This window comes from Engystomops pustulosus, chromosome 7 (assembly GCF_040894005.1).
Source record: "Engystomops pustulosus chromosome 7, aEngPut4.maternal, whole genome shotgun sequence".
Taxonomy (NCBI): domain Eukaryota; kingdom Metazoa; phylum Chordata; class Amphibia; order Anura; family Leptodactylidae; genus Engystomops; species Engystomops pustulosus.
In genome coordinates, this window is record NC_092417.1 from 107890427 (window position 1) to 107906826 (window position 16400).

A 16400-nucleotide genomic window follows, 5' to 3' on the forward strand; every position below is an offset into this window, starting at 1 on the left:
ACTGTAGTGTGCACACTGGGATGGTGGTGGGGATACATTTTTGGATCCTAAGTAAACCACACATAATCTGGTAGAGAGTTATTGGCAAATCCATGACCATATCTTGAAAATATATTACAAAGGTCAATGAAAAAGCATTCTTAAATGTATTTTGTATTGATTTCAAATTAATAGATGGAAACTATAGCTGGGATGAAAGTGTTTTCCAGGTTGTTCCACTATTAATAAAGTTGCTTCTTGCTGGGTTTTCACAAAGTTACATAGCTTGAATAAGTTTTGGTTCCAGTTTAAACTGCCTAGCTTAGTATAGTGCATTTTAAGATAGACCACCTAATGGAAACAAAGCAGTATTCTTACAGAAGGTTCCAAACTAAACTGATACATTGGAGCTGGAGATGGGCGAATTTTTCAAAAAATCAATTCGCCAAGTTCGCCGAATTTTCCAACAAAATTCGATTCGACTTGAATCATGTCGAATCACATTAAAAAACAGGTATTTTCTGGCTGCAGAGAGCCTGTAGGAGATTGTAGAACGTTGTGCCATGCTCAAATATGCATAGTGAGCATGGTTTGCTCTTTAAACAATGCTGTGTTTTAGAATGAAACGCATATGACAGCCGCCGCTTTTAGAATCGATTCACTCTTTCAATTCCATGGGCACTTACAGAGGCCAACTTGACCAAGTAAATTAAGCGGGAACATAAAAGACAAGGTAACGCCTGTGCCAGCTCGAAAGGACTGAGCTGAGGGCCAAGATCCCACTATATCATCAAAGAGTGCATTCTTTTTACACTGACATCAGATAATTCCATAGATTACTACAGAACCTGTACTGTTAAATGCTGATATATGTAGAAACCCCTCAAAAGTTTGGATAAGGTGTCGGCCGTAATTTTGCATTGATGTCACTGATCATTTGGCACTTCTTTTCATCCGTCATTGCCGCTTTCAATTGGTTAATTGCTAAAGCAACAGTCAGGAGTGGATCCAAAACGAGATGACCACTGAATGGGATATTTGCATGTCCTCTGTGTTCTGTATCCGCTCCTGCTTTTGCTATCAATCCTGAAGCTTTTAATTCCTTCTGTAAAAAGATAAAATGAAGGGGAAAACCAAACATAGTGGCAATGTCATAGAGTGGAGGAGGGTGAAAACAGCATTATAGAAATCACAGGGTGTTCCAGGGAGACAGCGGTCAGTTGGCAGTGGCATGAGTAGGCCGCAGAGTGGCACAATGTCAAACTATGGAGGTGGCAGCAACATTGTAAGCCACAGAGTGTCAGAATGACAAAGTGTGGAGATGGCGGCAGCAGCATCTTGAGGTCAGAGAGTGGCAGAATGACAAATTCTGGTGGTGGCAGCAACATGGTAGACTACATTGTAGCACAATGACAGCGTGTGGAGGTGGCGGCAGCATGAGGCCAGAGAGTGGCACAATGACAAATTCTAGAGGTGGCAGCAACATGGTAGGCCACAGTGTGGCACAATGACAGAGTGTGGAGGTGGAGGCAGCAGCAGGTGGTAAGAGAGTGGCACGATCACAGTGTGTGTAGTTGGGCGGCAGCAGTAGCAACAGCATAAGGCCAGAGAGTGGCACAATGACAAATGCTGGTGGTGGCAGCCACCTCGTAGGCCACAGTGTGGCACAATGACAGAGTGTGGAGGCGGGGGCAGCAGCAGGTGGTCAGAGAGTGGCACAATCACAGTGTGTGTAGTTGGGCGGCAGCAGTAGCAGCAGCATAAGGCCAGAGAGTGGCACAATGACAAATTCTGGTGGTGGCAGCAACATCATAGGCCACAGGGTGGCACAATGACAGAGTGTGGAGGTGGTGGCCGCAGCAGCAGCAGGAGATCAGAGAGTGGCACAATGACAAATTCTGGAAGTGGCAACAACATGATAGGGCACAGAGTGGCACAATGACAAAGTGCGGAGGTGGCAGCAGCAGGAGGTCAGAGAGTGGCACTATCACAGTGTGTGTAGGTGTGCAGCAGCAGTAGCAGCAGCATGAGGCCAGAGAGTGGCACAATGACAAATTCTGGTGGTGGCAGCAACATGGTAGGCCACAGTGTGGCACAATGACACTATGTCAAATGCACTCTGTTCCAAATCCCCTATCTGGATTTGACACTAATTTCTTTATATCTACTTTAGCAACAAAAAATAATTGAAATTTGGGGAATACAGGACCCCAACAACTGACACCCTGGACATTGAGCAAAAATCACTCCATCAACTATGTGGATTTGACATGGATTTATATATATCTATTTTAGCAACAAAAGAGAATTGAAATTTGGGGAATACAGAACCCCAAAAAACCTGACTCCATGGACTTTGAGAAAAAAAATCACTCCAGCAACTATGATTTGACACAGATTTCTTGATATCAACTTTAGGGAGTGGGGCAGACACATATGACATCCTGAGAGGGGAAGCAATGGTGTGGAGATATGAAGGAAATTTTCTTTTGATTTGAAATTGATGCTTGACAGATTTTTCATGGGTGTGGGGATGACAGGTTCCCTTATGTCTAGCATTGGTATCAGTGTATAAAAGTGCTTTGTGCACTGTTGGGGGTTTGGTGAGCTTATCAACCAGTCTATACAATCAGCAGAGCTCTCCCTACCAAAGCCTTGTGTTATTTCCGAGGCTTTAAGATTAGTTTATATAGCCGCCTGCTTTGCAGTGCTACCAACTGCTAGGACGCGGAGAGAAGAGAAAAGGACGGTGGGCAAAGCTGCTTGATGCACATTGAGGCAGTGCATTATTATGGTAATAGCAGATCAATCTGTGTTCTGAACAGGGACACTGAAAATGCATTACCACAATTTAGAAGACATTTTTCCAGCAAAACTGTTCAATTCCTGACCTACACAAGACTATTCAGCTTTACAACACGTTTCCAAGTGGTAGATTTATTTTAAAGAGAACCTGTCAGGCAAATTAACCCCCACAATGATATATATTTTTCCTAAAATTCCATTGGAAAACATTGCCCCTATCCCTACATTGTCCCTCTACATGCCTGTAAACTCAAAGAATCAGGTTCTAAAGCTGTATGCAAATGACCTGCGATGGGTCCAATGAGTCATTATCGTATTCATCTGTCCAGTTTATTCATAAGTGGGAGGCATAGCCACTGCCCCTAGTGCTTGACTAACAGCCTGTATAATGATGTGACACTCCTGGTGTTGGCTCCTCTATGTATTTCCTGGTGTTTGAACCCCCTGCTGCCTGTTTGTGTATGAGATACTCCTATACACATGACTGACATCCTGTATAATGATGTGACACTCCTGGTGCTGGCGCCCCCTGCGGCCTGCGTGTGTATGAAGCCATGTGTATAGCATAACATGTCAGGAACTTGTGTAGCTGATGTCTGTGTCTCACACATGTGTATAGGAGGAAACAGCATGTCAGCAGATAAAGCACAGACACTAGCAATGCTTTACTATTCATTACACACAGGCATCAGCAGGGGGAGGAGAGGGGAGGGGGAACAGGGGTGACATCACTTTCTCTCTGCATGTGCCCAGCCTGATTTACATAATAAAGAAAATATGGTTTAAGAATGATTAATGTATGAATAAACTAGATAAATGTGGGGATGGAATCCTTGTGAGCTGCTCTAACAGCTATTGGTGACAGAATTAGTGAGACCTGATGGCAGGTGTCCTTTAAGTATAGAGTTCAGCAGAGTATAAAAAATTCCATCAAAGGATATCTACCATCAGATATACTGATGTAGACTCATATAAGTTATCCAATCATTGGGTCTTCTTTTTTCCTTAGGCATTTTTATTATATTCTTGAATGGCTGTATTTAGGAAAAAAATTATTTAAAAATTTCTAATTAGCCGGAGCTCTGACGGCTGATAATTTATTTACATCCCTTGTAGCTGGGTCCTGGCTGTGTAAAGAACAGTCTGCCAGTGATGTCACACAGCTGTCTGCAAATCTTGAAGACCTTTAGTCTCAGCGTGCATGCGCAAGACTTGCAGTCTGGAGGTGGGTATTCTGGAAAACGACTACCCTTTAGTAAAATAGTATGGCTCAGTCATTTCTATTAACAAATAGGTTAAGTAGGACTTAAACGTTTGATGAACCTGGGGTTCATGCATCATTAAATTACTACTTTCTTCAATTAATAATTTACTTAACATGATTTGAAATGTCCTTTGTTACAAAAATAAAAGCTGAAAGATTCTTACTTCCAAAACTATGGTTTCATTGATCGGTCCAGCTGCATAAAGACTTTCTGGTTGTTGTGCAGATCTTTGATAATTAAAAGTGGTTCCAGCAAATGAGAACTTTCCAGGCCAGTCAATGGTCCATTCTCCTGTCAAATAGTACTTTCTGTTAATATTTCTCACAGCAAGGTAACTGGTAGAGTACTGGAGCTCCCGAAAATGGATACTTCTTGCCCCTTCTGGAACAGTGACAATCGTGTAGTAGTCTACAAGAATGAGAAGGATTTTTCAAGTTTAAAGTAAATCCAAACTAGTTAGATTAACCCCTTAACATTGAAGATCTTTTCAGTTAAATATTCATATATATTTTATACATTTTGTTTATTATATTCTCCAAAAGCTGAAAAAATCCAAAAGTGAAAGAATTGGAAATAAAATTAAATTGCGTTATTTTTTCATACAGATGTTGGGGTTATTTATTATTGGTTTTGCCAGGCTTTTTGGGGGGTAAAAGTCTCATAGAGGTTTTTTGCAACTTTACACTGCTAGAAGGTCTCACAGAACTATTTTCGCCATTTTACTACTATGTAAACATAGAATATGTTATATGGGATATTTATCATACGCCTCGTGCACCACTGTTCTTTCGCAGCACAATACATCAAGAAGCTTCGGCTTCTTGATGTACCCTGCAGTGTCCTGCGCAGGGTTTATTTCTACGCCAGGCCCTGCCTAGCATAGAAATAAACACATCCAGTGAATTTTCACATTTGCCAGCTGCAGCGAGTGCGCTTGCGTGTGCGCGGGCGTGGTGACAGTAACGCCCAGCACCGGCCCACTCACACTCTGATGTGGCGCAGAGGCCCTGATAAATTGAACCTTTGCATGGAGCCTGTCTAATGATAAATTACCCCATTGTTTTATACCATTCGTTATGTAGCGGGCACATTTTTTTATCTGCTAAAGACAGGAGGTTTTGATGTAGTTGTGTGTGATGTAAGGATTCTGGTAAAGCAAAACATTCAGTTTGTGTGGTTAAGCAGTTGTTAATATGCTAAATAGCGCTGCATTTATTTATATTACACCAACAGCACCCTAATCATGCAGCTCCTAAACAAACCCTCCTGCAAAGTATAGTTTGGTATTGACAACTTACATTTACATTAGTATGAGGCACTAGTCAGATTGACATGTAACTTATAATAGGGACATGTAACTGCTCATCTGGTGCCCGCCCACAGTGCTGAATTTTATACTAGGGAACTGCAGCAGTGATAGGAGCTAAGTTCAATTGTTACATAAATGGCTAAAAGTTATCTTTATCATGTTAGGATCACTAGGGAATCAAGGTTTGAAGACTTTCGTTTGTAAGCAAACCCTTTTAACAACAGAATTGTGTCATATTTTGCACCAAAAATCTTTAATGCCCTGCACCAAGTTGATTTTTTAGTTACCTTTCACACTAATAAGACAAAAAAAGGCATTGCTGGAAAATGTGTGTGCACCAAAAATTATGCAAATGCTCCCAAATGCTGGAATAAACTAAGACAGCTAATTAAAGGTATAAAGTAAAACCAAATGGTCTTATACTATGACAGATTTATCATTCAGCATTAAACACTATGATGAATCTGGTGACTGTCTAATCTAGCTATGTATTGGTTTATTTTTATCACTTGTTATATATCTGCCTCATTAGCTTATTTCTTTTGGTCACTATGATTACGGGGATTCCTAATATATATATACAAATAGTTGAAAACGCAGAATTCCAGCATTTCTCTTTTTATTTGGTTACAGTATCTAGCACAACCACTTTGTTCATACGGGGAACTTAAGAGCACTTTCAGATTCATTCTTGTAATTATTGGGCCTCCTAGCAGTCAGACTCCCAGTGATCAGACATTTATACTTCATCTATCATCTACAGATAATATCCAATGCACATTCTCTACACAAAGTGTTTGTTATGTGATCCTGAGGCAGAATCCAAGTATGTGTGGGCTCACCTGCTGTCCACATGCTTATAACATTGCAGTCAAATTTTAGCAACTCATAAACATCCTTGAAGTTTCTGAGGAATAGAGTAGACTCTTGTGCGTTTTGAGTCACTTATGGATTATAATATGAGCAGGTTGGGTAGTAGCCTTGGGCCCAAGGTTTCTAGGGGGCACACGGCCATCCAAACCACACTCCAAGTTTAATAAAGATAATAGAGATAGTGCCCTCCAGCCCTGAAATTTTTATACATGTGACTTATCTTCTGTAAACAAGTGCACCTCCAGGACATTTTAAGGTCATTCACATGTTCTTCAACTGCAGAACTGAAAGCTAACAGAACTGAGAACCAAGCTTGGTTCTCATACCATGTGTGTACAGTTAATGTCAAACCCTGGATCTACCGCTCAAGACAAGTAGAAACAATTCTTACCGTTAGTTTTGTGATGGTTCAGATATTGTCCTTTGTAAAACTTGCATGTTGAATTATCACCTTTACAGACTCCGCAGGCATCTAAAGTTGCTTTTGATCCAAGAACATAATCACACCCTACAAGCTGGCACCGGAATTTACAGAAATGAAATGAGCGTTAGGAGACTGAAAGTGTCGGAATGTATCATATCACAGGATGCAGAGAGATAATTTCTTCATGCTGTCTCTGAGCCAAAGTGAAATTAAAATCCATTCACTTTCCTGCACAGTACGTTTAGTAAGATGATATTTTACTCCACAACAGATAATAGAAATCTGAATGCAACCAATTAATTAGGTACTTAAAAGCCGTTCTGCGGTTAATATGAATTACATGTCATTTATGCTGACATATTACTGTGGTTTTATCTTTCAGTCAGTTTTACTCAGTTCAAATTGCTGTTTCTGTGAACTTGTGCTCTAATGATATTGCATAGGTAAGAGTTTTCTATATATATTCCCCTGGTTACATAGAAGATAGGTTCTGTAGGTTTGTTCTTAAGTTGAATTTGTATGTAAGTTGGAACTGTATATTCTATAATTTTAGCTCCTGACAAATTTTTTTTTGGTCTTTGTGACAATTGGAAATTAAAACTTTTGGTTGTCATAAGGATTACCAGGATAAACAATAAATCTTAACTTTGATAACTGTTACAGGGGATCATTGTAGCCTGGGACTTAAGTACAGTAAATTATCAACATCCAGAGGACCGTTTGTAACTAGGGGTTGTCTGCAAATTGGATGTTCTTAAGTAGGGGACCGTCTGTATAGGTATCGCACATACTTTATTGGAAATTATATCAACAAATGTAAATAGCAGGTCATTCTGAATTTTTTTAGCAAAAGAACATTTTTTAACTGAAGCCTATTCAGTGATATGCTCATTTCCAATAATCTGATTTTAGAAATCCATGGTGAACAGCAAACTAGTATTTGTGATTTGATTAAAAAATACCGTACCTCACAACTGCCATCGATACAGATGTCAAAACCATTGGAAGAGCATGGTGTCCCATCTTTTACTTTGTTGGACAAGGCAAAGAAAAAGTCAAAATCTTCAGCCGTACAGTACAATTTGCAGATATTCTCCTCTGTAACACACAAAAGATCCCCACTAAGACTGTCAATAAATACGTTACAGAAGGAACAGATTCCAAACTGTAGACAGCACTGTTTCAACATGGTTGCGTCTCTTAAGTACCACATAGGGAACTGGTTTGGCCAAGTTAGAGGAGCATCAATGCCTATAAGTCTCCACACACCTACAAGGTGGCCTTAAAAGGGTACTGCCCTAATGCGTGTCAGGGGCATTTAACTGGAATTGGACCCCCCGTGGCGCTTTCCGTGGGGGGGGGGGTGCGTGGCTACGATCACAGCCCCGGGACTGCCAGTGCCCGGGGCTGCGCGATCTCCTTCCGGGGAGCCTGGTCCTGCCTTCTGGCAGGACTCGGCTGTGACACACTGAGCATGTCACAGTGAAATTGTTGAAAAAATTCATTTGCGCCATTTTCTTGTGGGCTTGGATTTTACATCTTTTACTGTACGCCCCACATGACATGTGTACTTTATTCTTTGGGTCGGTACGATCACGGGGGTGCCAAATTTTATTTATAGGTTTTATAATGTTTTCATACATTTACAAAAATTAAAACCTCCTGTACAAAAAAAATCTTCATTTTACCATGTTCTAGCGCTAATAACTTTTTCATACTTTAGTGTACAGAGCTGTGGGTGGTTTCATTGTTAGTCACTTTTGATAACTTTTTCAATGCTACCATTTTCAGGTCTGTATGGCCTTTTAATCACTTTTATAGATTTTTTTAATATTTTCTCAAAATGACAAAAAAGTGGTATTTTTGACTTTGGGCGGTATTTTCTGTTTCAGGGTTGAATAACCGTTATTATATTTTGATAGAGTGGACATTTTGGGACACAGCAATACCTAACATGTTTATGATTTTTACAGTTTATTTATATTTATATCAGTTCTAGGGAAAGGGGGGTGATTTAAATTTAATGTTTTTATTTATTTAACTTTTTTTATTTATTTTTTTACTACTTTTCAAACACCCTAGGGTACTTTCACCCTAGGTTGTCTGATTAAACCTACCATATACTGCCATACTACAGTATGGCACTGTATGGGGATTTTCCACATCATCTATTACAATGTGCAAATCGCGTGGTGTGAAACGAGACTGTCATAGCAACAGATCCTCGCTCCCCAATCATGTCACGGGGAGCGACGATCGTAGCCAACATGGCGGCGCACATAAATCAACACACATGGTATGAATAAACATAATAAGTATAATTAATTAAAAGTGGCATATAAACACTGTATTCACTAAGAGGTTCTCACCTCTTAGTAGATATGGGAGCAATCTGTTTGGACCAGGTTTGACCTTGTGGAAATTTCTGCATCGGTTTTAAATGTGAGAGGAGGAGATTTATGTGCCATAATAAACCTTCCATAATAATCTTCCCCAATAGGTATTCAATGAGATTTTTAAAAAGTGACTCAACTCAACCATAACCTAACCAGTTGACCACTGATATTTTCTTGTCAAATACACAAGGATTTCATACTTTTTTATCTTACCTTCTACTTTTGTATAGGGCTTCCATTTGTAGTACCATCCTCTGAACGGCTTGCTGTTGTATTCAGCACACTGCTGTGCTCGAAAGTCTATAGTACTAGGAGGACAACCCTGAGTGTTACAAATCTGATATATACGGCTTGAGCCTTGGCAGTACTTCCCTCCATGCTGAGGTCTATAACATTAAAAAGAACATTGGATTAACAATTATTTCACAATTTATTTTGTTATAAGACATAAAATTCAACTGGAACAAGATAAATCTAGTGCCTTACACAGGGGTATTGCAGAATCTCTCCTGGTACTTCACTCCAGTGCCACAGTCTCTGGAACACTGGGACCAATCTGACCAGTCGGACCATCCACCATTAACTGGTCTTGGTCCATTATCTCCAAATCTTACACATTGTCCCCTTCGGCACCACTATATATAGAAAAATGTGCACAAAGAGTTGTAGTTATTCATTAACTGCTGTCTCAACTCTTTCCAATTTGTAAGTCACATAATAATAAGATATATGGTGTTAAGTCAAATGGTGCAGTAAAAGGTCTTACCATATTAGGACCACAAACTGTGCCCTCTGCTGCTGGCATGAACTTTGTTTCACATCTGTGACCAGATCTATGGCACCACAGTGACTTACATACATCCTAAAAAAAATAGTACATGTGATACACAGATTTACACTTTATTTCCTCTTCTCCCCGCAGAAAGCAATGTAATTTTAGGAGTGACCTGACCAGTTAAGATGGATAACACAACAAAGGAACTCCAGTCAATTTGTGTTCTTTTGGTTTATTGTTTATTTTGTGATGAATATTCCATGCTCAACTTCCATAATGCCAAAGTAAATGTCTTATTGTTAATGACATAGTGTTTCCTATGCTATCTTCCTATATGATTGGCTTGGTTTAGTTAGTCCAATATAAAGCGTATTGGATATAAGATGTCCATAAATATTAGATAAACATCAGCTAAACCCACTAACATCATTAATCTAGAAGGATTGGGCATGCTAAATATTACCTCTCTAATCCTTTAGTTTGGAGGGGAGATCAGCAACTAATACTCAAAAAGGTGTAGGGGCACCCTTATGGTCAATGGTTATTCCTATATGCCTGAATGGTCAGCCAGTGCCAATGATATATCTTGAGAACTCCACAGGGCGTAACAATAGCACCAAATGGCCATGGAAACTTAACATCTTATTCCAAATTTTCTTAAAGTTGCCTCCAGGTATCTATAAAAATATTGATGGATATTGGTTTACTGGGTAACAACCTATCAACCTCAACAATATTTGAACAGACCCTGTAGAAGAATATAAACAATGTTACATTATAATGATCCAATAAAGAACTACTTCCAGTCCTATGATTGGGAATTAATTAGGAACTAAGATGAAAACAGAAGCAGGAAAAAAACATATCTATATATTTTGAGCCTTTTTTCAGATACCAATGATATTGATACCAATGATATTGGTAGATATTGATAGTTCACATATGAAGTGTGATGCTCCATAAGTTCATGTGCTCTTCTAATTACCCTAGTGATCACTAAAAAAAATATCTGAAAATCCCATCAGCAATGTAGAACTTGGCTGCAGGAAAGACATGATAAGAGCTTACATACCTTTACAAAACTCAGACTACATTGCTTTGCTTTTGGTCCAAATTGCCATTTACACTGAGTGTCAGCATCATAGATCTGTCCAGGCAGCTTCTCGGGATACTGGAAATGTCCTAATTGCTTTGGCTCATCAACAAGACAGGAGGATTGAGCTGTGCTGTGATGGAATATAGTGTAAGTGATTTCCTTATAGACAACTGTTAACTGGTTTACATTCAGTTGAGTCATTCTTTCTCAAAACTCAATTTAGAAAAAGCAGATGGGTTTGAAGTATAAATTTTGTCTATCACTGAGAATTTTACCCAATATAATATGCTTCTAACGTGCAGCTGAATATGCATGTATTTGCTTCTCATTAAAATCATAAAGAATGGAAAGGGACTTGTTTTGGGCTAAAAAGTAACTGGAAGTAAGTTCCTGTGATTACGCCTTAAATGAGCTGATATTTTTCATGTAGCCTCTGGTACCAGTTATAAAGACAACTCTTTGAGGACAGTTTTCCAATATACTTTCTGTATCAATTCCTCACAGTTCACAGTTCACAGTTTTCTAGCTCTCTGCTTACTGTCATTCTATAGAGAGCTGCTATGTTTACTTCCAGTGGACAGAAATCTGACCATGGTCACACAGGTGCACTGCTCGTTACTATAGAGAGTAATCACAGCTGTGTCTAATAACGAGCCATGCACCTGTGTGACCATGGACTAACAGTAGAGTCACAGCAGGCAGAGATCTGGAAACTCATGAAGAATTTATACAGAAAGTATATTGGGAAATTGAATAACTTTTATTATACAATCCATAACATTAATTTGCTGTAATGGGAACAGCCCTTGAAGATTCAGGCCAAACACAATTTTTTGAAAACAGGGAACATGCATCTTATGAATAACTCATAGTTTTCAGTCCCTTTTTGTCAGCCATCAATATATTAGGCTTATTTAAGTGCATGTTGTCATAATATAGTTGGCTAGTTGGAGAAGCCAGGTAAACAGAGTGATACTGGGAAAATCCTAACACTTGGAAGGAGAGGGGTGTTTATTTCTCCAGATAAAATTTGTGAATTGGTCTACCTCCCCGAGGTGCAAAACGAGAGGTTGACTAATCCATGGTATGGAATATTAATGAACAAACCCCCTGATTGATGGAGCAGTTTACACTCCTGCATGCAATGTATGGGAGACGTAGCAGCCAATCCCCATCCACCATAGCAAGGAGAACTGCTAGCAATAGCAATAATGGTATTGCTAGCCTTTAGTAACATGAACTCTTCTATTAATTTATGCAAAGTGTTTTAAAAGGTTAGGTATGCTTTTTTTAAACGAAGAGTTTGTGTTAACAAAAGCAAGGAGAAATGTATTATTAATCTAATAAATCCATCTGGAGTTCAGTTTTAAGGTAATACAAATTTGCATTATGTTACTGCACTGGCCTGGAACATTACAATAAAAGGAAACATATGGCTATAGAGGTCATGGGAATTTTTAAGATTCATGCCAACATGTACAGAGTCCAGTGTTCCAAGATGTTCCAACATGCACAGAAATTCTGCTAAGTTGTTAACAGGAAACAGGAGTAAAATGGAAGGTGTTGGATAATAGCAACACCTGGAAATCTAAACAAAAGGTCATTTTTTTTCTGAATTGTACAATTTTCAGAACATCTGCTTAGCTCTTCTTCAGAAAGTAACATGATGCAGGCTTGGGGCCGACTTTGACAGAAATGACAGATATGAGAACTAAAAAAGTTGCCAACTACAATCCTACTGGAATTCTCAGGACTTTATTATCATGTGTAAAACTCAAAAAGGCAACACATTAATTGAAAAAATACACAGGCTATGTATCTCCGTACTTACTTGAGGAACTCCTTCAGATACTGTCTGCTGCAAGCTGACCAGGAAAAAACACCATTGTTTCCAGACAAAGTGGGGGACATAATGTTACCCTCGGCCTTCCTGCAAGGGTTTCCTTCTCCATCATGAACCATTCCAAAACTAATAAAAGGAAAAACAAACAAAAAAAATCAATAAGCAAAAAAAAAAAAAAAAAGAGGAATAGCATGCAGAATTGCAGTCAAAATAAGTGGACATCCTAAGTGTAAAACCATCCATTTTAATCAAGAGTAGTAATCAGTGGACCCAAACCACAATGTTTGGGTTCGTACCCAACCAGGTCCATGAACCTGGAAAAAGTCAACTATCAGTCAATATATGCTGGTGTGAAACTGTGGACCTCCACATATGTCTGCTACAGTAAATGTCTATTCCAAGTCTGCCAAAAGCTTTTTCATACAACACTTCTAACTGTGCAGTTACTATGAAAGACACTTGGCCCGGTCCTCCCATTTTGTGAGATCTTCTTTTCAAGTACCTTATATACTCGAGTATAAGCCTAGTTTTTCAGCACAAAAAATGTGCTGAAAAACCCAAACTCGGCTTATACTCGAGTCAAAAAAATAAATATATCTAAACTCACTATTCCGGCGACCCCTGGATATCTTCTGTGCGATCTGTCCGCCAGCGGCGGCAGGCTATATACACTGGGGCAGGGTCTGGCAGGCTATATACACTGGGGCAGGGTCAGGCAGGTTATATACCAGTGATGGCAAACCTTTTAGAGACAGAGTGCCCAAACTACAACAAAGACCCGCTTATTTATCGCAAAGTGCCAACACAGAAATTTAATTTGTGATTTATACTCCCTTTTTTGTCACAGCTTTCATTGATACCAGCACCTGAGGACACCAATAAAGCAGGAAATAGTCCCAGGTACAGGTGATACATTAAAATAGCTCTGTGCACAGCAAGTCCTGGGCTGTCTGGGACTGCAGGAAGATACCTAGAGGCATCTCTGGTGATGGCCTGAGTGCCCACAGAAAGGGCTCCGAGTGCCACCTCTGACACCAGTGCCATAGGTTAGCCATCACTGCTATATACACTGGAGCAGGGTCTGGCAGGCTATATACACTGGGGCATGGGCTGGCTGGCTATATACACTGGGGCAGGGGCTGGCTGGCTATATACTGGGGAAGCTGTGACCAATGCATTTCCCACCCTCGGCTTATACTCGAGTCAATATGTTTTCCCAGTATTTTGTGGTAAAATTAGGGGTCTCGGCTTATACTCGGGTCGGCTTATACTCGAGTATATATGGTACATATAACTGTACATACTGTCAGTGGCGTAACTAGAAGCTGATGGGCCCCAGTGAAAAGATTGTGCCAGGTCCCCAAATATAATGTATGGTTTATAGTAATAGTCTTCTCATATGGGAAAATGACACCATAAGGGCCCACTAAATCTCTTGGGCCCTGGTGTGACCGCAACCTCGGCACCCCCCTCAGCTTACCCCCCCTGCATACTGTAGTATTTGGTAACAAAAACATATATCTAAAACTAGGATTTTGTATAAAGATTGCACCAGTGTTTTGATGGACACTACACAAAACCATTATGTTAAAAAGGAATAGGATGTTATTATTGAAGATAATAACAATATTTATAAGCAGAATGTACATGTAAGGCTACATTCACCGTATATACGTCCCCCATACATGTGTGTGAATGTAGCCTAACATATTTGTAATATACTTACTTGTGACCAGATTCATGAGCAATAGTAAATGCAAGACCGAGACCCGTGTCTTCATTGATGGTACAACTGCGATATTTGCTGCACATACCACTAATTGGTGCAAAACCTAATAAAATAAATACAAATATTGAAACACAGACAAGCTTCCACCTTCAACAGTATAACTGTTTTATCCTTATGTACAGCTGAAACCAGAAGTTTACAGACACTATATAAAAATATACAAAATGTTTTTGCTCAATTAGGATGATCAAACTTATTTATATTTGCCAAATGCCAGAATAATGAAAGAGAGAAATTTTAAGGCTTTTTTAAATTACTTTCAGGTAAATAAAAAGTACACTAAGAAATCTACCACCAGTATGAAGAATTGTAAACCAGGCATACTTACATGCTGGAGTGTACCCCCACAAAAAAAAGCCTTTGCAAATTATGTAAATGAGCCTGAGGGGCTACAGGCTTCATATCAGTCAATTCAACTTGGAGCCCCTTAGAGCCCATTATTTGCATAATCATAAAGTCTTTATTTGTATAAACAAGGGCATAAGAAGCTAAAAGAAGAGCAGAATTTGAAACAGGGGGTACACACTAACATGTAAGTGTGTCTGGTTTATAATCTTTCACCCTGGTGGTAGATTTCCTTTCAACAATTTGGGACAGTCCATATGATGATTTCATATCTTTGGAAGCTTCTGGTTTATTGGCAACATCTGAGTAGTAGAGATAGTTGTGACTGTATTTTAAAACACACCTGAACACACTGCCTCTTTGAGTTACATGAAGGTAAAGTTTGATGAAATCAGCCAAAATACAAATAAGAGAATTGTGGACTTGCGCAAGTATGCTTTATCCTTGGTGAAATTTCCAGAAACCTGAAAGTGCCTTGTTCATCTGTACAAACAGTTATTTAAAAGTACAAAAAAGATGGGAATGTTCAGCCATCATAACACTCAGGAAAAAGACTGTTTCTTTATCCTAGAGAGGTCCTATATGTGTAATGGCTTCTCACTGGCAGAGTGGCCTTTCAGCCCATGTTGATAAAGTACTTGTTTAGCTGTAATTAATGACACACTGTTACTGGCTTCAGAAAGCACCTTCACAAGGGCTTTTGCTCTTTAGTTGATAGTAACATTCGGGCCAGAGCACATACTACTCTGGGATACAGAACTCGTCTCCTTCCTGAGCTGTATGATGGCTGAATAATCCCATTTTGTTTGTACTTATAATAATGTTTGTACAGATGAACAAGGCACTTTCAGGTTTCTGGAAATTTCACCAAGTATTAATCAGACTTGTGCAAGGTCACAATTCTCTTATTTATATATTGTCTGCTTTCTCTCATTATTCTGCCATTTCAGAAATATAAATAATTTTGGTAATCCTAATTGACCTAACACATGAAAGTTTTATTCAGATTTCTTGTCACTGCTTTACCTTTGTATCTGATAATAAAGTCATTTGTCCAGTACATACATTTTGTAGTTTAAAATGAATAGTTAGAGTAAGTATGACTACTGGTTGAACAAGGTCTAGCTTATTACACCCATACATCATTGGCCAAATCACATAAACTGCACACTCTGCATTGGACATGAGTCCTAGCATTATTCCTAAATATAAGTAAGTAGTAAGTACTTCATGTCTGCTGGCTGGCATCACTGTATCATTTAATACTGTACCTGTGCTGCAGTTCTACAGGTGGACGGGAAGTTCTTGCATCACCGTCCAGTGCAGGATGTGTAGTCTGTGGGATTGGGCCATATTAACCCCTTTGTGTTTAACATTTATGTGCAGCAGGCCTTTGTTTATAGTTTCTTACCATGAAGACATAGATTTGCATGGGAGCTATAAAATCTAGGTACAATATGGTTGCAAAAGATGGCAAACAATTTAGTGGTAGACACAAATG

General features: G+C 39.3%; 1 protein-coding gene across 1 annotated transcript in view; it reads right to left on the reverse strand.

The window, feature by feature from the left end:
• Window positions 1-16400, reverse strand: part of ADAMTS18 (ADAM metallopeptidase with thrombospondin type 1 motif 18) — a 69475-nt gene that overhangs the window by 13175 nt on the left and 39900 nt on the right. The window contains exons 8-16 of the mRNA XM_072117494.1: window positions 14492-14597; window positions 12754-12891; window positions 10899-11052; window positions 9818-9913; window positions 9538-9686; window positions 9265-9437; window positions 7623-7753; window positions 6623-6746; window positions 4213-4457 (exon numbers count right to left, since the gene is read on the reverse strand). Of these exons, the coding sequence (XP_071973595.1) occupies window positions 4213-4457; window positions 6623-6746; window positions 7623-7753; window positions 9265-9437; window positions 9538-9686; window positions 9818-9913; window positions 10899-11052; window positions 12754-12891; window positions 14492-14597 (1316 nt within the window). The remainder of the gene's footprint in view (window positions 1-4212; window positions 4458-6622; window positions 6747-7622; window positions 7754-9264; window positions 9438-9537; window positions 9687-9817; window positions 9914-10898; window positions 11053-12753; window positions 12892-14491; window positions 14598-16400) is intronic.